Source organism: Ranitomeya variabilis, chromosome 1 (assembly GCF_051348905.1).
Source record: "Ranitomeya variabilis isolate aRanVar5 chromosome 1, aRanVar5.hap1, whole genome shotgun sequence".
NCBI classification, from domain to species: domain Eukaryota; kingdom Metazoa; phylum Chordata; class Amphibia; order Anura; family Dendrobatidae; genus Ranitomeya; species Ranitomeya variabilis.
The window spans coordinates 14,014,177-14,038,543 of NC_135232.1; the positions used below are offsets into that span (position 1 = coordinate 14,014,177).

Sequence of the window (24,367 nt, forward strand, 5' to 3'; positions counted from 1 at the left end):
TGTTCTCCATTACAAAACCGTCCGGCGACTCACGTACAATAGTAAACCTGAAGCCTCTGAATGCCTGGGTCAGGTACAAGAGGTTTCGCATGGAGTCCATCCGTTCCGCAATCCTCCTCATAGATCGGAACGCGGTGATGTGCACTCTCGATTTGAAGAGTGCCTATTACCAGGTCCCTGTCCACCATCTATCTCAGAGGTTTCTGAGGTTCGCGGTAGTTCTGCCGTCCGGGACCTGCCACTACCAGTTTCAATGCCTTCCGTTTGGACTTGCCTCAGCACCTCGCGTGTTTACAAAGCTGGTCTCAGAGATAGTGGCTTTCCTAAGAAACCAGGGGATTATAATAGTCCCTTACCTCGACGACTTTCTGCTGATAGCACGAACTCCAGAGGTCTTAACGGATCACAGGAACCGGACCGTTGCGGTAATGGAACATTTGGGATGGATCATCAACTGGCAGAAATCAGATCTGATTCCGGAACACAAAAAGATCTTCCTGGGTGTCTGTCTGGACTCTGCAAACAGAATATCCCTTCTGCCCGAATCCAAGCTGGAGTCAATACAAGTCCATGTCAGATTCCTACTAGAACGCAGAGTCTCAATAAGAATGGCCATGAGAGTGCTAGGCCTAATGACGGCATGCATACCATGCGTAAGATGGGCACAGTTCCATTCAAGACCACTGCAGAGCTTAATCCTCTCCAAGTGGGACCGTCGTCAATCTTCTCTGGAAAGTATTTTGTATCTTCCAGGTCCAGTACGAAGTTCGCTCCTCTGGTGGACAGACCCAAAGAATCTAAGAATCGGGGTACTATGGACTACCGACCCTCACGTGGTAGTTACCACAGACGCCAGCGCCTGGGGCTGGGGAGCTCACCTAGAAGGAAGGATTCTCCAGGGACAATGGCCTCCAGATGTAGCCGGCAACTCGTCCAACTTCCGAGAGCTGTATGCTGTCTGGGAAGCCCTGAGAAGAAATCGGCGCACGCTGGAGAATCGTCATGTAAGGATATTGTCCGACAACGTGACAGCTGTTTCCTTCCTAAAACACCAAGGAGGTCCAAGGCACCATCTTCTCCAGGAGCTGGCGGGGAGGATATTTCGTTGGGCAGAAAAATCGATCCTCTCCATCTCTGCAATCCACTTGGAGGGCTCCCAGAACGTCATAGCGGATTACTTGAGCAGAAGAAGAATGTTCGCAACGGAGTGGGAACTCAACCAGGACATCTTCCAGGAACTGTGCCGGCGTTGGGGCACTCCCAGTATAGACCTTTTCGCGAACAGGAGAAACTCGAAGGTCTCAAGGTTCTTCTCTCTGAACCCTCGGGATCTGCCGGAAGGAATAGATGGTCTAAGTCAGAATTGGACAGAGCCCCTCTCATATGCTTTCCCTCCTCTAGCACTAATACCGGCTGTTCTCAGGAAGATCAAAGAAGAACAAGCTCGAGTAATTTTGGTAGTTCCATACTGGCCAAGAAGGAGTTGGTTCTCTCTTCTGGTAGACCTGGCGATAGAGAATCCAGTAGAACTGCCTCACAGACCGGATGTAATCCACCAGGGCCCAGTGTACCATCCGGATCCAGAGAAGCTACACCTCTCAGCCTGGATCCTGAAAGGAACATCCTGAGGGCAAGAGGCCTGTCTGACCAGGTCATATCCACTATCAAGGCTAGTAGAAAGCCGGTCACGTCAGCAATCTATTTGAAAATCTGGAGACGTTTCTGTCTGGAGGGTGGCAGGTCCGAGGTTGCGGCAGGCACTCCCGACTTACCCAGAATTCTGGATTTTCTACAGTCTGGGTTCGATAAAGGGCTTAGGCCAAGCACCTTAAAGGTGCAGATCTCCGCACTAAGCTCCTTTCTAGACTATCCCCTAGCAACACATCCCTGGATAGTTAGGTTTATCAGAGCCACCCAAAGATTGCGCCCCACCATTAGACAGTTATCTCCTCCTTGGGATCTTAACCTTGTCCTGAATTTCCTCTGCAAAAATAATTACGCCTCGGCAGATAACATGTCCATTTCAGCCCTGACACGTAAAACGGCATTTTTAGTGGCGATCACCACGGCTAAGAGGGTGGGGGAAATCCAAGCCTTGTGCACACGGGATCCGTACCTCCAGATTAGAGATGATTGTGTGGTTCTCAAACTAGATCCCTCGTTCGTTCCAAAAGTGGGAACTCTAAAAAATAGGAATCAAGAGATAGTGTTACCATCCTTTTGCTGTAACCCTTCCAATTCTAAAGAGGAAGCTCTGCATTCCTTGGATGTCAGACAGGCGGTCATCGACTACCTATCAGCCACCAACCCATGGCGAATCGATCCAAACCTGTTTATTTTGTTTGGGGGTAAAAATAAGGGAAAGAAGGCCTCTAAGGCCTCCATTGCTCGATGGATCACGTCTGTGATCTCTGAGGCCTATCAGTCGGAGGGAATCTCTCCTCCAAAAGGTCTTCATGCACACTCTACTAGAGGGATGGCTACTTCTTGGGCTGAGAGGGCAGGCGCCTCTCTAGAGCAGATTTGTAAGGCCGCTACATGGGCTAGTGTGAATACCTTCTGCAAACATTACAAACTTGATGTTTTGTCCGGTCAGCATACTGCATTCGGGAGAAAAGTTCTCCAAGCGGTAATCCCACCCTGAGGAGGTGCTTTGGTACTCTCCATAGTGCTGTCAGGATGACGTCCTGGAAAATAGGTATTAAGCTTACCGTTAATTATGTTTCCAGGAGTCCATCCTGACAGCACGGGTAATTCCCTCCCTGTTAATATAACTATGCCTTTGTAATATGAACCTGACATGTCTGTAGTATTTCCTAAACATATGATGTAATATGTTCCTGATATATGGTGTTATGTTCTTTACCATTAAATATTATTTTTTTGCATCTCCCTTGAGGCGGTTCTTGTTACAACACTGAGGAATGGGGGTGGGACCGGACCTTTTGAACTCTCGTGTGTTTCCTGTCCCAGCAAGGGGGAGGAGGACGTCCTCCATAGTGCTGTCAGGATGGACTCCTGGAAACATAATTAACGGTAAGCTTAATACCTATTTTCCGAGAGGTAACACCGAAAAGTGGACCCAACAGTTTGAGACAAGTGCTTGCTGCTCGAGTTTGCATCGGATGCTGGGGTATGCTCAGAGAATCGTGGGTATTCGAATGACATTCTCGCTTTTCCGCACCGCATATCTCGCAGCTGTTAGATAGCCCACCTTATAGGGCAGAACTTCATCATGGCTACTATCGATTTACAGGAGGCTTATTATCATGTCCTCATTTATCCAACCTACCTACATTTTTAATATTTGCAGTTACCCAAGGAAGACAAATACTGCACTTCCAGTTTAACGTTCTGCCGTTCGGAATATCGTCAGCACCTCGAATCTTTACAAGGATCATGGTTGAGGCCGTTGCATTCATCAGGAAAGATAACTTCTATATAATCCCTTAAAGAAAATCTACAGCAAACAATTCAGATTTTGACATCCCTAGGATGGCTGGTTAACCATTAGAAGTCAGACAGTCCCTTCCACTACAAAAATCTTCTTAGGTATTATACTGGACTGCCAAAAGAGAAATATATCCAATGTAAAATAACCTTCCTGTGAAGCCATAAATCAGTATCCATAAGATTTGAGATGTCAGTCCTGGTCTCCATGACGTCATACATTTAGACTGTAACCTGGGCATAAGCGCATACCAGAACTCTACAGACAGGGGCGTAACTACCGCGGTCGCAGTGGTCGCCATTGCGACCGGGCCCGGTAGGTGAGGGGCCCGGGGCCGGCAGGTCAGACGCCCCTGGTCACCGCACTATGTCCGCCTCCTGCTCCCGCACACTTCCGTCACTTACTTCTATCTATAGATAAGCAGCAGTGCGCAGGCTCAGTGACGCTGCAGAGCGGCTCCTCCCATCCATAGCAGGGGGTGGCTCTCTGTATCCGCCGCCACGCCCCTGACACGCCCACTACACAGACTGGTGAGGCGTCCGGCACTTCCAGCTCTCGCGTGCGGATGCTTTCTTCAGTTCCCATGTTTCCGGCGGTGCCCGGAAGCGGCAGCACCTGTTTCCATAGTGACCCGCGGCCGTCCTAGCCATGTCCTGTCGCGCACTGCGGCTCCGACTCTGCCGCCTGTCGTCAGCCCTCAGGGGCTCCCGCAGGAGCCTTCATTATGTCCAGGGCCAGAACCCTGACCCCCAGACCAGGGAGTACTTCTACTACATCGACCACCAGGGACAGGTACGGGGGCACAGTGCAGCAGGAGCTCGGGCCCCTGGGGCCCATAGCTGTGATCGGCTGCAGCGTGATTTCTCCTCTTTATTTTACAGCCTGCACAGTGGTATATACCGCACAGCCCGCACAGTGGTCTATCCAGCACAGCCCGCACAGTGGTCTATCCAGCACAGCCCGCACAGTGGTCTATCCAGCACAGCCCGCACAGTGGTTTATCCAGCACAGCCCGCACAGTGGTATATACAGCACAGCCCGCACAGTGGTATATACAGCACACTGTAGACGCTCTCTCCTCCATCATTGCATTCAACTGTACCGGCGTCATAGACGCCTGTATAGTTGAATACGACGGCAGGGGGGTGAGTCGGTGGCGGCGGGGGAGGCGGATCGAGCGGCCCACGACTGGCACCGGCTCTTCTGGCAAATGCCAGAAGAGCCAGCCGGTGCCAGTCGTGGGCCGCTCGATCCGCCGCCACCGACTCACCCCCCTGCCGTCGCATTCAACTATACCGGCGTCTATGGGGGGGGGGGGGGGGGAGGAGGAGAGATGCGGGCTGTGCTGGATAGACCACTATGCGGGCTGTGCTGGATAGACCACTGTGCGGGCTGTGCTGGATAGACCACTGTGCGGGCTGTGCTGGATAGACCACTGTGCGGGCTGTGCTGGATAGACCACTGTGCGGGCTGTGCTGGATAGACCACTGTGCGGGCTGTGCTGGATAGACCACTGTGCGGGCTGTGCTGGATAGACCACTGTGCGGGCTGTGCTGGATAGACCACTGTGCGGGCTGTGCTGGATAGACCACTGTGCGGGCTGTGCTGGATAGACCACTGTGCGGGCTGTGCTGGCACCCAACACCATGTTGCAGTGCAGGAGATTCCTCCTGCACGGCAACAGTCCGAGGCGTATCTAGGGGAAGGGGGCAGCCGGGGCACGTGGGAGACAGGAAGCAGCTCCAGTCATCACGGTGAGACAGCTTCTCAGTCTGTATTTTTCCCCCTTCATACATCTCATGTACGTCTGAATGAGATCGTATTTAAGAGAAAGCCAAAATAACCCCGGGATAGAAGGCGAGAGCAGGGGGGAGGTGCGGGACAGAGCCGCTTTAGTCAGGAGAAGCTGAGGAGCTGCAGCCGGTTTACATCAGCCACCCCTGTACCAGAGAGGAGATTGTGAGTTGTGTATATGAGCTGGTATCTGGTGTGTGTGTGTGATATCTGTAGTATGTGTGTGTGTGTGTGTGTATGTGATATCTGTAGTGTGTGTGTGATAACTGTAGTATGTGTGTGTGTGTGTGTGTGTGTGTGTGTAATATCTGTAGTATGATGTGTGTGTGTGATATCTGTAGTGTGTGTGTGATATCTGTAGTGTGTGTGAGGCAGGGGCGTAACTACCACGGTCGCAGCTGCAAGCGGCTCTGGCAGGTCAGGGGGCCGTGTGTCCCCTTGAACCTGTCTCCCTTATGCTTGTGTCCCTTGTCCCCATGTGCCAGTCTCCCTTGCCCACCAGTCCCTGTGTCCCCTTGTGCCAGTCTCCCTTGTCCACTAGTCCCCGTGTGCCCCTTGTGTCAGTCTCCCTTGCTCACTTGTCCCCGTGTGCCCCTTGTGTCAGGCTCCCTTGCACACTAGTCCCCTTGTGTCAGTCTCCCTTGTCCCCTTGTGTCAGTCTCCCTTGCCCACTAGTCCCCTTGTAACCTTCTCCCCTGCCTCCTAGCCCCCATGTGTCCCCTTGTGCCTGTCTTCCTTGTCCTCTCCCCTGCCCCCTCGTCACCATTTGCTCGTGTCTTTCTCACTGCCCCTGTATGGAGGGGCTGCATTATACTATGAGGGGCGCTGCATTGTATTCTATGGCGGTTACATTGAATTGTATGGCGGGGCGGGGGGGGGGGCCCATTTGGAAGTTCGCACCGGGGCCCATAACTTTGTAGTTACGCCAATGTCTACAGACCTACATCCTTTCAAATTGGGACGGATCCCCAGAATCTCTGAACAGGAAGATTCTGGCATCCGATCTGGTAAAGTCCTCTCTGACCTGGTCTCTCAATCAAGGGAACCTAAAGAGAAGACTCCTCTGGATTCAGAACCCCCTATCAACAATACCAGTGGATGCCAGCAGAAGAGGCTGAGGGGGAGTTATGATCTCCTATACTTCCTTCCAGGGGCTCTGGACAAGGGAGATCAGCCATCTATCCTCCAATTTCAGAGACCTGAAGGTAGTAGAGGAGGTACTCCGATCAGCAACATCCATAATTCAAGGCACCCACTTAAGGGTTTACTCAAACAACTTGACCATGGTTGCTCACCTCCGTCATCAAGTAAGCGCAAAGATCTAAAAGCAGTCTCAACAAGAGTCTTATCTTGGGCAGAAGAGCATCTCTATCTGCTCTTCACAATCTGCTTTGCCAACATCCAGGTCGATATTCTGGCCAGAAGAGATGTGCATCCAAGTGAATGGAGCCTAAACATAGAGGTTTTCCAAATGCTAACCAGAAGATGGGGGCATCCAGAAGATGGGGGCATCCAGAAGCAGACCTGTTTGCAAGTTATCAGAATGCAAAAGGGGATCAGTACTCCTCCTTGAACCCAAACGATGCCTGCATGTAGTGGGACGCATTTGCCTATCCCTGGAGATTCAGCCTGGCTTATGTATTCCTGCTGATTCTGGTCTTACCAAGGAAGCTCCAAAAGATAAGGACTTAGAAGGTGAAAATAATCTTAGTGTCAGTTTTCAATCCGCAGAGAAGCTTGTTCGGTACTCTGAACAACTTGAATTTAGAAGGTTCCCCTGATTATCCCACCCAGTGGAAATCTTCATCAGGGTCCGATCTACCTCCCGGACCCCCTAAAGTCTGTGTCTGGCTGCTTGGCTTCTGAGTTTTCAATCCTAAAAAGTAAAAGCCTCTCAGATAGTCATGCAGACTCTCCAAAAAAGTAGAAAACCAGTAACCAATACCTTCCATCATAAAATATGGAAAGCCTTTGTATCTTGATGTGCGTCTGGTCCTCCAGACCTTCAGGCTCTCTCAATCAAAGACCCTTATTTGATAATTTTGGGTGATACACTTGTTCTCTGACTTGACCATCCTTTTTGCCCATGGTGGTCTCAGAATTTCACAGATCACAGGAAATTATTCTTTCCTCCTTTTGCCAAATTCCAGCACAGCAAATGATAAAGAGGAAGAATTCCATTCCTTAGATGTGCGAAGACTGGTCCTCCACTACCTTCAACAAACACAATCTTGGACGAAGGATCAAAATCTCTTCATCCAGCTCTATGGCCCAAAAGAAGGTACGAAAACATCAAAAAGCACTCTTGCCAACTGGATCAAGAAAGCAATTTGTGAAACATATCGAAACCAGAATCTTTTGTCCCTGGAAAAATTTACAGCTCGCTCCACTAGGGCTGTCACCTGGGCCGAGAAGGCAATCGCTTCCATGGAGCTGATCTGCAGAGCAGCTACCTGGTCCTCGGTCCATACCTTCTCCAAACCCTATAGACTTGACTTGATGTCCATCAAAGATTTAGCCTTTGGGAGAAAAGTTCTCCAGGCCATTGTCCCTCCCTATTATTAGTCTTTAGTATTTCTCCTGTGGTGCTGTCGTGGAGGGTTATTTGAGAAAATAGAAACCTAATGACCTGTAAATCTAATTCTAAAAAGCCCCCACGACAGCTCGGTTAATTCCCACCCCTTTTTCTGTTATTTATTGTATTGTTTAAAATCCGGTGGTAAATAAATTTTTTTGAAGCATTCATACCTGTGAGGTCCTTTGGAAAAACACTGGAGAGAAGATGTGGGTGGGCTACTTGATCTCTTTGTGTTTCCTGTCCCTATTAGGGTGGGGTGATATCCTCCTGTGGAGGGTTCTTAGAAAACAAATTACCAGTAGTCTAATTCTGTTTTCTTCAGTTAATCAGGGTTCGTTATTACCAGGCAACAGCATTGATATATTTATGCATTTCAGCACTTGGGTGATGGTGGTGGTTGGTTTAAGGGAGGTCACATAGGGCTAGTCCACGTTTAGTGGGGGTGCTACATCGACCTATTAGGGTGCCAATCTCTGCCGTCAGGTAGGGTCAGTGAGGGTAGGCACAACTCACCTCAGTCCCATTGAGATTTCTGCATCAGCTTAATTGATTTGTGATGGCTAAAGCATTTTCACTATGTTCTGACCCTACATTGTGTATATACTATATATATATATATATATATATATATATATATATATATATATATATATATATATATATATACCTATGATTTTAAGTTGAAAGCTGTACGCTGGACAGCGAGCATAGAAAATCATGGTCCATGCAGGTAGAAATATTTGGACTGAGGCCTCGCAGAAGACGTTTTCGACCCTCGTGAAAATGTAAAGAAAATTACCCTTCAAGAGTGGCCTCACCCAGAGAGGAAATTACTGGTTTCCAGGGACATGGAGGGAAATCTTCCAATTGATGAACAAAAAGGAATATAGGATGAAAAACTTTCATAACCTTATGCCTAAACTATCTGCTGGATTCCTTTTGGATGTTTGTAGAGCAAGTGCTTATGGTGGCTCGTACGGCAGTCCTGGCCAAATCAACAAGATTCGGATAGTATGAAATAATACTGGTAAGGTGACACTATTTCTGTAACTAAGCTCTGCGGTATTCCATTTGAAGGAAAGGTAGTCTTCATTTGTGTCCTTCATCAAAATCTTGGAAAAGCAGCTGATAGGAAGAAGATCTCCCATAAAGAATCCTCCAGATATAATCCATGAATACTGGAGAAAGAGAAAATGGGACATTGGAGCTGTAATAAAGGAGGTGGAGGTCATGATTTCTTCCTCCAATTCCAGCCATACGGTAAGGGACAATGGCTTCATAAGGCTATGTGCGCACGATGCGGATTTGCTGTGGATCCGCAGCGGATTTTTCCACGCAGAAACGCGGCAGATCCGCACTGTGATGTACAGTTCAATGTTATTCAATGTGAAAAAAAAAAGCTGTGCAGATGGTGCGGAAAAATCAGTGCGGAATTGCTGCAGATTTCAAAGAAGTGCATGTCACTTCTTTTGTGCGGATCTGCAGCGTTTCTGCACCCCTCCATGTTAAAAATCCGCAGTGGCAAAAACCGCAGAAAATCCGCATCAGTTCAGCATAAATACTGCACAAAATCAGCATAAAAACTGCAGCAAATCCGCAGCTGCTGATTCTGCCAGGAGATGCGGATTTTGTGCAGAAAATTCTGCACCTCTTTTCCTACGTGTACACATAGCCTAAATCTTGGCCGAAGACTTTCTCGGGGAACTAAAAAGTAAAAATTTTTTGTTTACCAACCCTAAGAATTGAGGGGTTCCTATATCCCACTCTCCTTCCCTCCAGAGCGATCTTTCCATTTTTGCGCTTTTGTTTTATCCTCTCCTTCTTCTAAGAGCCATAACTTTGTTGTTCTTCCTTTGATGTAGCCATATGAGGGCTTGTTTTTGTGGAACGAGTTGTACTTTTGGATGACTTCGTCCATTTTATCATGATGTACGGGGAAGCAGTCAAAATTTCCAAGTGATGTGAAATTTCGAAAAAGCTTAATTTTTGTTGCTATCATTTTGGGGTAGGTGCAAGGTTTTGATCTCCTCTTATTGCATTTTCTGCAGTGTTGCAGCAGCCAAAACCCTCCACAATTTTCACCCTTTACAGAGTTTACTGACTGGGTTAATTAATTCATTTTGCATCGTGATAGATTGGACTTTTACAAACGTAGCGATACCTCGTGTATTTTTATATTTTTTGTTATTTTTGATGGGGGGAAAGAGGTGTGATTCAAACTCTTATATTTTGTTTGATTTTTTTTTTCCACATTTAAAAAAAACAGAAACATTTTTTTCAAATGTTTTCAGTCTATTGTAGTCCCCTAAGTTTACATGCAGCTATGATCGTCCAATCACTTGTACTATACACAAAATACCACAATAGTTCTGTGTGCACCAAACATCACGGTCTCATACAGCAGTCGGTTGCTTTCTTAAGCGTACGAACACGACAGGCATCACGGCAGCATAGTAGTGCCCCACAATCATGTTTCAGAGTTGTTAATGGGGAGTTAATAATGAGGAGAAAATTTGTCGCTCGGATATAATGCAGATTAGATTTTTTTTTATTGATGCAAGAAATCCATAATATATAGACGTTTCAGTCAGATAATCAGATGTTCATCAGTAACACGGATTGCACAAGTAAAGATGAAAACTATAGGACGGCGCTGTGGAAAATCCGTACATGCTGGTATGGGGGTGAGCACTTACCTGCGGGAAAGATGAGGGCGCAGTTCCTGAGCCGCATCATAGAATGGGACCTGACATATGAAGAAACAGTATGTGATATGTCAGGAAAGGGTTACATATCGCTCAGAGATTCTGTCTAGAAGGGAAGCGGACTCTCGCGGTGCAGTCATGGCCTCACAGAAAATCAATCATCTTTGAAAATATTATTTTTTTTATAACGTATCTTACCTGAATCTTAGGGGAGGAATTGCTGAATGGAAATTTGGGGGTATATTATTATTTATTTATATAGCACCATTGATTCCATGGTGCTGTACATGTACATACAAATTACAGATATCTCTTACAGTAAGCAAACTAACAATTACAGACTGATACAGAGGGGCGAGGACCCTGCCTTTGCGGGCTTACATTCTACAGGATGGTGGGGAAGGAGACAATAGGTTGAGGGTTGCAGGAGCTCCGTTGTTGGTGAGGCGGTAGCTCCAGTGTTGGTGAGGCGGCAGCTTCGGTAGTGGTGAGGGGGGCAGCTGGGTCTTTGCAGGCTGTAGGCTTTCCTGAAGAGATGGGTTTTCAGGTTACGTTTGAAGGTTCTGAATTGGTTGATAGTCGGACGTGTTGGGGCAAAAAATTACAGAGAATGGGGGATATTTGTGAGAAGTCTTGGAGACGATTAGGTGAGGAGCGAATAAGTGTGGAGGAGAGAAGGAGGTCTTGGGAGGACCGGAAATTATGTGGGGGAAGATATCGGGAGATTAGTTCAGAGATATATGGAGGAGACAGGTTATGGATGGCTTTATAGGTCAGTATTAGTAATTTGAACTGGATACACTTAGGGTACTGTCACACAGTGCCATTTTGATCGCTACGACGGTACGATTCGTGACCTTCTAGCGATATCGTTACGATATCGCTGTGTCTGACACGCAGCAGCGATCAGGGATCCTGCTGAGAATCGTACGTCGTAGCAGATCGTTTGGAACTTTCTTTCGTCGCTTGATCACCCGCTGACATCGCTGGATCGTTGTGTGTGACACCGATCCAGCGATGTGTTCGCTTGTAACCAGGGTAAACATCGGGTAACTAAGCGCAGGGCCGCGCTTAGTAACCCGATGTTTACCCTGGTTACCAGCGTAAACGTAAAAAAAACAAACAGTACATACTCACATTCCGGTGTCTGTCCTCCGGCGTCTCAGCTTCTCTGCACTGTGAGCGCCTGCCGGCCGGAAAGCGAGCACAGCGGTGACGTGGTGACGTCACCGCTCTGCTTTCCGGCTATGGTGCTTACACAGTGGAGAGAAGCAGAACGCCGGGGGACAGACACCGGAATGTAAGTATGTACTGTTTGTTTTTTTTACGTTTACGCTGGTAACCAGGGTAAACATCGGGTTACTAAGCGCGGCCCTGCGCTTAGTAACCCGATGTTTACCCTGGTTACCCGGGGACTTCGGCATCGCTCCAGCGCCGTGATTGCAAAGTGTGACCGCAGTCTACGACGCTGGAGCGATAATCATACGACGCTGCGACGTCACGAATCGTGCCGTCGTAGCGATCAAAATTGCACTGTGTGACAGAACCCTGAGGGAATGGGAGCCAGTGAAGAGATTTGCAGAGGGGGGAAGTGGAGGAGTAGTGAGGAAAGAGATGAATCAGTCGGGCAGCAGAGTTAAGGATGGACTGGAGAGATGCAAGGGTGTTAGCAGGGAGGCCACAGAAAAGGATGTTGCAGTAGTGAAGGCGGGAGATGATGAGGGCATGCACAAGCATTTTAGTAGATTGAGGGTTGAGGAAAGGATGGATTCTGGAAATATTTTTGAGCTGGAGGCGACAGGAGGTGGAAAGATCTTGAATGTGCGGTTTGAAGGACAGGGCAGAGTCCACGATTACTCCGAGGCAGCGGACTTCCGGTACAGGGGAAAGCGTGATGTCGTTAATTGCGATAGGTCAGGTAGGGAAGATCTGTGAGATGGAGGAATGATGATGAGTTCAGATTTGTCCACATTGACTTTGAGGAAGCGAGAGGAGAAGGGATATGGCTGATAAACACTCTGGGATTCTTGACCGCAGGGAGGTGAAGTCTGGGCCTGAAAGGTAGATCTGAGTGTCATCAGCATATAGGTGGTACTGGAATCCATAAGACTTTGAGTTGTCCCAGGCCAACTGTATAGATTGAGAAGAGTAGGGATCCTAGAACAGAGCCTTGGGGGACTCCAACTGAGAGAGGGTGGGATGAGGAGGTAGTGTGCGAGTGGGAGACGATGAATGTGCGGTTGGAAAGGTACGAGGAGATCCAGGATAGGGCGAGGTCTTTGATGCCAAAGGAAGAGCGGATCTGCAGTTGGAGGCAGTGGTCAACTGTGTCGAAAGCAGAGGACAGGTCTAGAAGGAGGAGTACAGAGTATTGTTTTTTAGCTTTGTCTGTAAGTAAGTCATTGGTAATTTTGGTCAGGGCTGTCTCAGTTGAGTGATGGGAGCGGAAACCAGATTGCAGATTGTCAAAGACCAAGTTAGATGAGAGGTGGGATTAAAGTTCAGCGTGGACGTGCTGCTGCAGGAGTTTGGAAGCGAATGGGAGCAGCGATATTGGGCGGTAGCTGGACATAGTGGTAGGGTCGAGGGTTGGCTTTTTAACCCCTTCACCCCCGGAGCTCTTTTCTTTTTTTCACTCCCCTTCTTCCCAGAGACATAACTTTTTTAGTTTTCCGTCAATATGGCCATGTGAGGGCTTATTTTTTTGGGGGGACAAGTTCTACTTTTGAACAACACCATTGGTTTTACCATGTCGTGTAATAGAAAACAGGAAAAAAAATCCAAGTGCGATGAAATTGCAAAAAAAGTGCAATCCCACACTTGTGGCTTTTTTGTTAGGTTCACTAAATGCTAAAACTGACCTGCCATTATGATTCTCCAGGTCACTACGAGTTCATAGATACTAAACATGTCTAGGTTCTGTTTTATCTAAGTGGTAAAAAAAAAAAATGCTCTATTTCTCAGTCGCCCATGACAGCACACCAGAGAGAGGGGATCCGCCCTTCAGGGACAGGAAACCTACAGGATAAAAGGGCGGTACCTCTCCCCTGCATCAGTTTGGTTTCCTGTCCCTGACGGGGAACCTTCTGGGACGGTAACTGAGAAGAACTGGAACCGTGAAGAAAAGCCTGAAGAATCCGGAACCGGCCAGTCCGAGTCATGGCAGCAGGGAGGCCCCTGCCACGGCTGGTGCGGTGTCCGAAGCCGCCACGGCTATGACCGATGAGTCCTCAGCGTGAGCAGGGGGAAGCGCAGCCGCCACTCCGGATAGGTGTTGGGGCTCCCGGCATTCGGCCGCACTCAGGACGCCGGCGTTCCAAGATGGCGCCGCACCGGAAGTAATAGGACGGCTTCCGGTTCAGGGGCAGCGCAGTAACCAATGTGTACCAAGATGGCGCTGCCCCGGAATCGGATTACTTCATTTCCGGGTCCCTGACTGTGCGCGCATGCGCAGTAGAATTTTCGGGGAAAAAAAAATGATGAACGCTTCCTCATCGATGCGGCCACAAGAGGAGGGGCGCTTTGCTTAAAAGATGGTGCACATGGAGACTCCTTGCTGCATGCCGTCCCAAGGTAATAAAGCCATGGAAGACAGCGATCAGCAGCTCCAGCCGCCACCGCCGCAGCAGCAGCGCCACCATCAACGACCGAAACCGGACGCGCAAAAGAAGCGAACCTCTGCTGGCACCCGGAGTTCTCGGTCTGGTAGCCATTCCACGCAACGTAGCAAGAATTCCAGCGTGGTGAATCAGCTACCATCTACGGATCTCTCTCTTCAAGATCCTACCCCTCCTCCAGAATCGGTACCTGTGGCTGCGTCTGATTGGTGAGTGATCTTCGTGAAAGCTCATTTTTTGTAATTGGGGTCCCTCTTCTCCTTTATCCTAGGCAAGGAAGAGAACGGCAAAAACAAAGCACAGAACCTGCCCATTGTGCGATAAAGAATTACCGCAATCTTGGGATAAAAAATTATGTGACTCGTGTATTGGTCAAGTCCTCTGTGAGGAGACTCCAAGCTTTGCCTCTGAGTTACGGTCCGTAATTAAAACAGAGGTGGAATCTGTGTTTAAAACCTTTAAAGGAGGAAGGAAAGTCAGTAGGGAAAAACCTATTCCTTATAGGAATTCTGATTCCTCCAGCTCTGATATTGTAAACTCAGATATACAGGACTCCTCTTTCTCTTCTTCAGATGACGAAAGGGGAGGTCGTCATTGTTTTCCCCTAGATGAGGTTGACGGCCTTGTTAAAGTGGTGAGGTCGACAATGGGGGTATTGGACCCTCGTCCTGACAAAACAGTTCAGGATGTTATGTTTGGAGGACTATGCCAAAAAAAGCGGAAAGTTTTTCCCCTAAATGAAAATATACAGACATTAATCAAAAAAGAGTGGGAAAAACCAGAGAGGAAAAATGCATCAGTTCCCTCTATTAAAAGAAAATATCCCTTTGAAGAGGAAGCTTCCACTTCATGGGATAAGGCTCCCAAACTCGACGTGGCGGTAGCTAAAGCCTCAAAAAGATACGCGTTACCATTTGAAGATATGGGAACCCTAAAAGATCCTCTTGATAAGAGAGCCGACACCTTTCTTAAAGGTGCCTGGGAGTCGGCAGGAGGATGCTTGAGACCGGCCATAGCAGCTGCATGCACGTCATGCTCCCTTATGATCTGGATTGACAACTTAGAGAAACAGCTGAGGGATGGGGTACCCAGAAATAAGGTGTTAGACTCTATTCCTATGATTAGAGGTGCCGCGGCATTTCTAGCTGATTCGTCTGCCGACTCAATTAAGTTAACGTCTAAATCTGCAGCCCTCTCAAATGCAGCGCGCAGAACCCTATGGCTAAAAAGCTGGCCAGGAGATTTACAAACTAAACACAAACTGTGTTCTATCCCGTGTGAGGGCAAGTTTCTTTTTGGAGAGACTCTGGACGATATCCTGCAAAAAGCAGGTGATAAAAAGAAGGGGTTCCCCAACCTGACTCCAACGTTCAATAAGCGACCCTTTCGGAGTAGGAAGTTTTTTAGGAAAAGACCGCCAAGAGAACAAAACCGCTGGGACGATGGGAAAAGAAGAGAAAGAGGTTTTCTCTTTGGTAGTTCCCCACGAGATAAGAAACCCCCCCCTAAGTGACTTCTCCCCCAGGGTGGGAGGGAGGTTGTCTCAATTCCTCCCGGCCTGGGAAAAAATTACTACCAGCCCCTGGATACTAAATCTGATAAACGCAGGGCTTCAAATAGAATTTTTTTCCCTACCCCCCCGACACTATGTAGTAACTCCACTGAGGTCTTCTCCCCAACAACAAGAAGCTCTGGAACTCGAAATTTTAAAATTATTGGACAAAAATGTCATCCAGGAAATTCCCCCTCTGGAGAGAAAGAAGGGGTTCTACTCCCCATTATTCCTGGTTCCCAAACCAGATGGGTCCTTCCGGACCATACTAAACTTACGGAGATTAAATACTTACGTAAAGAACAAACGATTCAAAATGGAATCAATAAAGTCGACAATAAAAAACCTGTTTCCGAACTGTTTTATGATAGTACGCGTCGCTGAGATCTAGAACTATCACGTCCCCATCCACAAGGATTCTCAAAAATTCCTCAGACTGGCGGTGGTCATAAAGGGACAGATAAGGGAATACCAATACATATATTCCCTTCGGCATATCAATCGCACCTCGCATCTTCACCAAATTGGTAGCAGAGATGATGGCACACCTAAGAGAGGACGACATTTTAATCGTTCCATATTTGGACGACTTTCTGATTGTAAGCAGCTCGGCCCAACTCTGCAGTCAGCAATGCGACAGAGTGATAGACATTTTAAAAAAACTAGGCTGGCTGGTGAACCTTCAAAAGTCAAAACTGGAACCAACCAGGGTTCAGGAATTTTTGGGTCTCACTTTGGACTCAAGTTCCCAAGAATGTCGCCTCCCAATTCAGAAAAGACAAAAGATATTACATCTAGTGTCAGAAGCTTGTTCAAAACCATCCATGTCTCTGAGGAAGGCCATGTCGTTACTGGGGTCCCTCTCTGCTTGCCTTCCAGCAGTTCAGTGGGCGCAGATCCACACGAGACCCCTCCAGTGGGACATTTTTAAAAAAAAGAATTTACTAAGGGGTCGGTTAGAGGGTCGCATGACTCTAAGTTCGCCTGTTATTCATTCCCTAACCTGGTGGTTAAATCCCACCAATCTATCAAAAGGGATTCCCTGGGTGATAGAAGGCCCTCAGATAGTAACAACAGACGCAAGTCCCACAGGGTGGGGGGCTCATCTGAACAACAAAGTCGCTCAGGGGGTATGGACGAGTCGGGAACTCGGGACTTCCTCAAACCAAAAAGAGCTGAGGGCGGTGAATCATGCACTACTTTTTTTCCTAACAGAATTACAAGGGCATCATGTCCAAATTTTTTCGGACAACAAAGTAGTTGTAGCTTACTTGAACCACCAGGGGGGGACCCGGTCTCAAACATTAATGGAAACTACCTCCGAAATTTTCAGCCTGGTACAGAACAATTTTCTATCCCTATCAGCCCTACATATAAAAGGTGTAGAGAACCAGGAAGCCGACTTTCTAAGTCGTACCCAACTAAAACAAGGGGAATGGTCCTTGAATCAGGGGATCTTCAACAAAATTACAGACTTATGGGGAGTCCCTGTAATAGACCTCTTCGCAAACATGCACAACAGGAAAGTGAAAACCTTTTGCTCCTTAGATCCCAGAGGGAATCCTCAGGCAGTAGATGCATTTACGATTCCCTGGACACAAACTCTTGCGTACGCGTTTCCTCACATCATCCTCATTCCAGCAGTTCTGCGGAAAATCAGGGAGGACAAATCCAGACTTATCCTAATAGCCCCCTTCTGGCCCAAAAGGGCCTGGTTCTCCTGGCTGAGGATGCTATCGATCACCGATCCCTGGGTCCTTCCGGATCTTCCGGACCTTCTGTCTCAGGAACCGGTGTTCCACCCTCAGTCAGAGAATCTCCACTTAACAGCGTGGAATTTGAGAGGTCACTATTGACGGATAGAGGGTTTTCTAACAAACTAGTCTCTACACTAATGAAGAATAGAAAACCTGTGACCACAAAAATATATGGTAAAACTTGGCAAAAATTTTTGTCCTCCTCCGGGGTCAGGTTGCAAGACGGGGTTCCAGTGACTGAAATATTAGAATTTCTACAAAAGGGGCTAGACCTGGGCCTTTCAATAAGTACCTTAAAAGTACAGATATCAGCCCTAGGAGCACTGTACTGTGAAAACATAGCAGCAAACCCTTGGGTGATACGGTTTATCAGAGCAGCCGCAAGGTCTAAACCTGTAACAGTACATAGATTACCAACTTGGGACTTGAACTTAGTCTTGTCAGCCCTGACAGAACCCCCGTTTGAGCCCGTAGAGTGAATACCTCTTAGGATTCTATCACTTAAAACTGCCCTCCTAATAGCCCTGACATCGGCCCGTAGAATAAGTGATCTCCAAGCCCTGTCCGCAAACCCTCCCTTTACACAAATCCTGGATGATAAGGTTGTACTAAAAACAGACCCTGCCTATCTACCCAAAGTAGCATCCACATTTCATAGGTCTCAGGAAATAATCCTTCCTTCCTTCTGTCCAGACCCTAAAAATAGGAAAGAAGAATAATTCCACACACTAGATGTGAGAAGGTGTCTAATCCAATATATTAAATCCACCCAACAGTGTAGGAAGGAAGGGTCTCTTTTTATCTGCTTCCAGGGACCTAGGAAAGGACTTAAAGCTTCTAAGAGCACTATACCGCGATGGGTAACAGACGCAATAGCCTTGGCCTACTCATCCACTGGGAACGCCATTCCACAGGGACTGAAGGCCCACTCTACAAGGGCTATGGCGACCTCCTGGGCCGAAAGGTCAGAGGTACCATTAGATCAAATTTGTAAGGCGGCCACCTGGTCATCACCTTCAACCTTTTTCAGACACTATCGCTTAGACCTAGCCTCTTCATCTGACCTGACCTTCGGAAGAAGGGTTCTGCAGGCTGTGGTCCCTCCCTAACCAATATATCTCTGCAATTCTCTCTGGTGTGCTGTAATGGGCGACTGAGAAAGTCATAGTTACTCACCGATAACGGTGTTTCTCAGAGCCCATGACAGCACCTGCTTATCCCCCCCCTCATCACGTGTGCGGTGAGCACATTATTTTGTGTGAAGTGCCTTTTTATATAGACACGGTGTTTACTTGTTAAGCAATATGATAAAGTTGTATATTTTTTGTTGTTGTGACTAACCTGGAGGACCTCCGATGCTCTGTAAACAAAACTGATGCACGGGAGAGGTACCTCCCTTTTATCCTGTAGGTTTCCTGTCCCTGAAGGCGGATCCCCTCTCTCTGGTGTGCTGTCATGGGCTCTGAGAAACACCATTATCGGTGAGTAACTATGACTTTTCCGATACCCGTGGCGTCCCCATTTTTCGTGATCTGGGGTCGGGTGAGGGCTTATTTTTTGCATGCCGAGCTGACGTTTTTAATGATACCACTTTTGTGCAGATAGTTCTTTTGATTGCCCGTTATTGCATTTTAATGCAATTTAGTGGTGACCAAAAAAAGTACCGTATTTTCCGGCGTATAAGACGACTTTTTAACCCCCGAAAATCTTCTTAAAAGTCGGGGGTCGTCTTATACGCCGGGAATCGTCGTGTACGCCGGTGTATATGGTGGGTGGGGAGGGGGAGTGATCCTGATGACGAGGGGGCGTCTCACAGGAAAGTGAGTAATCCCCATTACCTTATCCTAGCGGTGCAGCGTGGGGGTGTCAGTGCTGGGAGCGGCGGCGGCTGCTGTGTTCTGGTGCGGCGGCTCCTCTTCTGTGTGGGGCCTCTGTGCTGTGAGGTGGCGGTGGCGGCGGCATATCTTTATCCAGTTGGGGCTCCTCCGGCATCTCCTTAGCCCTGGAGGCCCCGCCGCAACTCCATCGGTGCAATGTGGTGGCCTCCGGGAAAATGGCCGCTGCTCAGATTCAGATCTCGTGTCCCGAGATTTCGGGACGAGATCTGAATCTGAGCAGCGGCCATTTTCCCGGAGGCCACCGCATCGCACCTATTGAGCTGCCTCCGGGAAAATGGCCGCTGCATTGCACCGATGGAGTTGCGGCGGGGCCTCCAGGGCTAAGGAGATGCCGGAGGAGCCCCAACTGGATAAAGATATGCCGCCGCCACCGCCACCTCACAGCACAGAGGCCCCACACAGAAGAGGAGCCGCCGCACCAGAGCACAGCAGCCGCCGCACCAGAGCACAGCAGCCGCCGCCGCCACTCCCAGCACTGAGACCCCCACGCTGCACCGCTACGATAAGGTAATGGGGGATACTCACTTTCCTGTGAGACGCCCCCTCGGCATCAGGATCACTCCCCCCCCCCCAAAAGGCACATATTCACCGGCCCTATAAGACGACATAGGGTGTATAAGAAGACCCCCGACTTTTAAGAAGATTTTATATTTTAACTGGTAAAGTTGGGGGGTCGTCTTATACGCCCAGTCGTCTTATACGCCGGAAAATACGGTAATTCTGGCTTTTTGATTTTTTTTCTCGCCACGCCGTTTAGCGATCAGGTTAATCCTTTTTTTTATTGATAGATTGGGCGATTCTGAACGTGGCAGTACCAAATATGTGGAGGGTTTTGTTTGTTTTTTTTTAATTGAGGCGGAAGGGGGGTGATTTGAACTTTTATGTTTGGTTTTTTATTATTTTTTAAAAATATTTTAAAACATTTTTTATTCTTTTAATTTGGGATCCTTCAATAGTCGCCATGGGAGGCTAGAAGCATCCACTACTCAATCGCCTTTGCTACATAGAGATGATGCACAGGTCACCTCTATGTAGTTGAATTACAGCATTGCTATGAGCACCGACCACAGGGTGGCGCTCATAGCAATCCATCATCCACAACCATAGAGGTCTTTAGGAGACTTCTGGTTGTGATGGCAACACAGTGATGACCCACGAATAAAATGACGGTGGTCAGCAGTGCATGTATTTCCGGCCGCACGGCCGTCAGTTCTTGTTAAATGTCGCTGTCAGCATTTGACAGCGGATTTAACTAGTTAATGGGCTCGGGTGGTTCGCAATTATGCTCGCGCCCATTGCGGGAACATGTCAGCTGTTGAAAACAGCTGACATGTCTCGGCTTTGAGGTGGGCTCACAGCCGGAGCCCACCTCAAAGTGGGGGATACTGAAAGCTGATGCACTATTCCGTCAGCTGGCAGAAAGGGGTTAAGGATAGGCGTGATTGTGGCAAGTTTGAAAGCAGAAGGGAAGGTGCCAGACGTTAGTGTTAGGTTGAAGAGGTGGGTTAGGGATGGGATAAGTGTGGTGGTGAGATTGGGGAGGAAGTGGGATGGGGTCGATCGCACAGGTGATGAGGTGCGATTTGGAGAGGAGACAATTAAGCCCCCCTTCAGTGATGTTGGAAAGGGAGGTTATGGGGTTTCGGCTTTGGTTTGGTATACAAAGGGGTTGTGGTGGTTGAGCAATGAAGATTTGCCTTGTTTGGTCAATCTTATTTTTAAAGTGTGTGGCAAAGTCCTCAGCAGAGATGAGGGAGGTTGGAGGGGGCGGAGGAGGGAGTTAAAGGTTTTGAATTACTGGGGTTGTAGGATAAGGAAGATACGAGGGTTGTGAAGTAGGCCTGTTTAGCAGAGGTGAGAGCAGATTTAAAAGCGAGTGTTGCTTGTTTGCAGTGAGGTCGTCTTGCGAATGTGTTTTCTTCCAATGCCGCTCTGCAACCCTGGACACTTGCCAGAGCTTTTTACTGGTGTTATTGTTCCAGGGTTGTCTATTGATACATCGCAACTCTGCCATGAACGAGAGGGGCGACCATGTCAATAGCTGATGCGAGAGTGGCATAGTAGAAAGCAGTGGCACTGTCTGTGTCGTGGAGTGAGGATATGGATGCCAGTGGTAGGATAGAGTCAGAGAGTGTGTGGGTGTCTAGGTGTGCGAGGTTTCTGTGGGGTGCGCATGTTGCTGGACATGGGTGACCGGTGAGGAGGACAGGGATGAGAAAGTGAGCAGATGGTGGTCAAATAGAGGGAGACGGGAGGTGATGAAGTTAGATAGAGAGCAGAGACGGGCGAAGACCAAGTCCAGTGTATGTCCGTCTGTGCGGGTGGCTGAGGAGGACCACTGAGTAAGTCCAAAAGATGAAGTAAGGGACAGAAGTTTGGAGGCTGTTGACTGAAGGGTATTAGTGGGGATGTTGACGTCACCCATGATGATGGTGGGAATGTCAGCAGACAGAAAGTGAAGAAGCCAGATGGAGAATTGTTCAATAAAGGCAGTATAAAAATGTAGAACTTTGTCACCTCAGTGTTTTTCATAACCGTAGAGGCAGAAATTTGGAGGACGAAATGTCCTTATAGCAGATTCTTTATCTGATGGGGCTACAGACTACTAAATACCATCAACCTGCATGACATTTGCAGCTCAGCACAAGTGGTGGTGAGGACCACAACAATGATTTTTGGGATCTGTTTAAAAAAAAAAAAAAAGCTAATGGTATTGAGAGACATGTAGGACAGATTCAGTCAACGAGGATGTGTCTCCACAGATGGATCCAGGAGGAGAAATCCACCAGAGAGATGTCCCCGTCCTCTGTATTCCCAGGACTGTCCCGAGGAGAATCACAACATCCTGGAGGATCATCAGGTAGATGACACTGAAGCCCCCACAACATCTGACCATGAAGTGATGGGACCTGAGCTCATCTTACATTTTTCTTTTTAGGGTGAAGATCTGATTGACATTAAGGTTGAGGTTATACATGGAGCACAAGAGGCGATCGCAATATGGGCCGATCAGCAGGGTGAGGAGGGGAGACTGTCATGTCTGTTCTTTCGTCATCTACTACTACTCCCATCATCTCATCATCACATGACACAATCTATTCCATCACTGTGTGTCTCCTACAGATGGATCCAGGAGGAGAAATCCACCAGAGAGATGTCCCCGTCCTCTGTGTCCCCAGGACTGTCCAGAGGAGAATCACAACATCCCGGAGGATCATCAGGTAGACGGTGCTGAGCCCTGTACTGGATCTGTATATGGGGGGACATTTCTGAGCGAGGTCGTAGATGTCACAGATTTTGGTGGTTTCTTGTATTGTGCTGATTGTTACATCTGATATATCAGGAGGACGATCCGACTAAGAATAAAGTGAAGGAGGAGACAGAAGAAAAAGCGATGACGAGGAGGGATCAGCCATGTGTGAGTGATGGGAAGGAGGAGATTCCGGTAGATATTTCCACAGGTATGTGATAATGACGGGCATGTGTATGATGATGACTGGCATGTGATATCGCATGTTTGATAATGACCGGTATGATGGTTATTAGTGATGAGCGAGCAGTAAAATGCTCGAGTGCTTGTTACCCGAATCAAGCAGCTTGAACGCTCAGTTGCTCGACTCAAGTACCGAGTATATTTCAAGTCAACAAGAATCTAGAGCATTTTTTTCGGAAGACTCTAACAGGAAAGCTAGGGGGACTGTAAAATCTGACATGGATGGAAACGGAGCTCAAGTGGCATGGGAACAGCATGGGGAAGACGCCTGGACACATCTCTGACTCCCAGGTCACTACTGTGAACAATGTTGTCAGAGTATTGCGCCTCTTTTACGGGCTGACAATAAAACATACAAAACCGCAGATAAAATGGATTTTACACGAATAAAAGGTTAGGAAACATCCTTTCCTGTATGACTTGTTTATATGGCAAAATTATTAAGTGAGAAAAAAAAACACCTCCACCCCTTAGGCTATGTTCACATGTAGTGTTTTTGTACTTTATCATTGCTTTCTTTATCATTGCTTTCACTGGTGAAAAAACACTGAAAGACTCGACATGCTGCTTATTTAAAAAATGCAGCAGTTTTCCATTTGTCTGGAAAAAAAAAGAAATCGTGTGCATGAGATTTCTGAATTTCTGGGTCTCCTAGACTGCTGAATAATGATGAGCGAACGTGCTCGCCACTGCTCGTTACTCTCCCGAGTATCACTATGCTCGGTGTACTCGGCGAGCACCGAGCATTTTCGGGATTACTCGGCGGTAACTGGTGTCTCCACCCAGCGTTTTTGGCGGACTTTAGAGACCCAATCACGGTGCAGGGATTGTCTGCCAGGCCATGAAATGCCGCAGCCATCTTTGTTGTGGTCGTGCAGTGATTGGCTGGGCCGTACAGCATCATCCTGAGTATAAGAGACCTGGCGCCGCCCTGCTCGCCGTATTCTGTTCCTGATTCAGCGAGAGTAGGGAGAGCTGCTGCCGAGATAGCGTCAGAATCGTGATTTTTAGAGTTAGTGTAGGTCTGCAACTCTTACATCCACAACTCCTGAGAAACCAACAGTCCTTTTTAGTCCTTTCTAATTATTGGGTCCCAATATTGCAGCGCTAGGTAGGCAGGGCACAGCATATCCACATCAGTGCAAGGCCTGCAGGCACTGTATGTGCGTCCATTGCTCCCACTGCATCCTTCCCAAAGCTCCATAACTGCCTGCTGCTGCAGCTTATTTACTACACAGTGTGCAGAATTATTAGGCAAGTTGTATTTTAGAGGATTATTTTTATTATTGATCAACAACTATGTTCTCAATCAACCCAAAAGACTCATAAATATCAAAGCTTAATATTTTTGGAAGTTGGAGTGGGTTTTTTTAGATTTGGCTATCTTAGGAGGATATCTGTTTGTGCAGGTAACTATTACTGTGCAGAATAATTAGAGAACTTAATAAAAACCAAATATATTCCCATTTCACTTGTTTATTTTCACCAGGTAAACCAATATAACTGCACAAAATTTAGAAAT

At 47.8% G+C, this 24,367-nt stretch overlaps 1 protein-coding gene across 1 annotated transcript in view; it reads left to right on the top strand.

The window, feature by feature from the left end:
• LOC143793516 (uncharacterized) overlaps nucleotides 1–24,367 on the top strand; it is a 53,171-nt gene that overhangs the window by 7,528 nt on the left and 21,276 nt on the right. Inside the window, exons 3-6 of the mRNA XM_077280552.1 lie at nucleotides 22,115–22,212; nucleotides 22,291–22,369; nucleotides 22,476–22,573; nucleotides 22,696–22,813. Of these exons, the coding sequence (XP_077136667.1) occupies nucleotides 22,115–22,212; nucleotides 22,291–22,369; nucleotides 22,476–22,573; nucleotides 22,696–22,813 (393 nt within the window). The remainder of the gene's footprint in view (nucleotides 1–22,114; nucleotides 22,213–22,290; nucleotides 22,370–22,475; nucleotides 22,574–22,695; nucleotides 22,814–24,367) is intronic.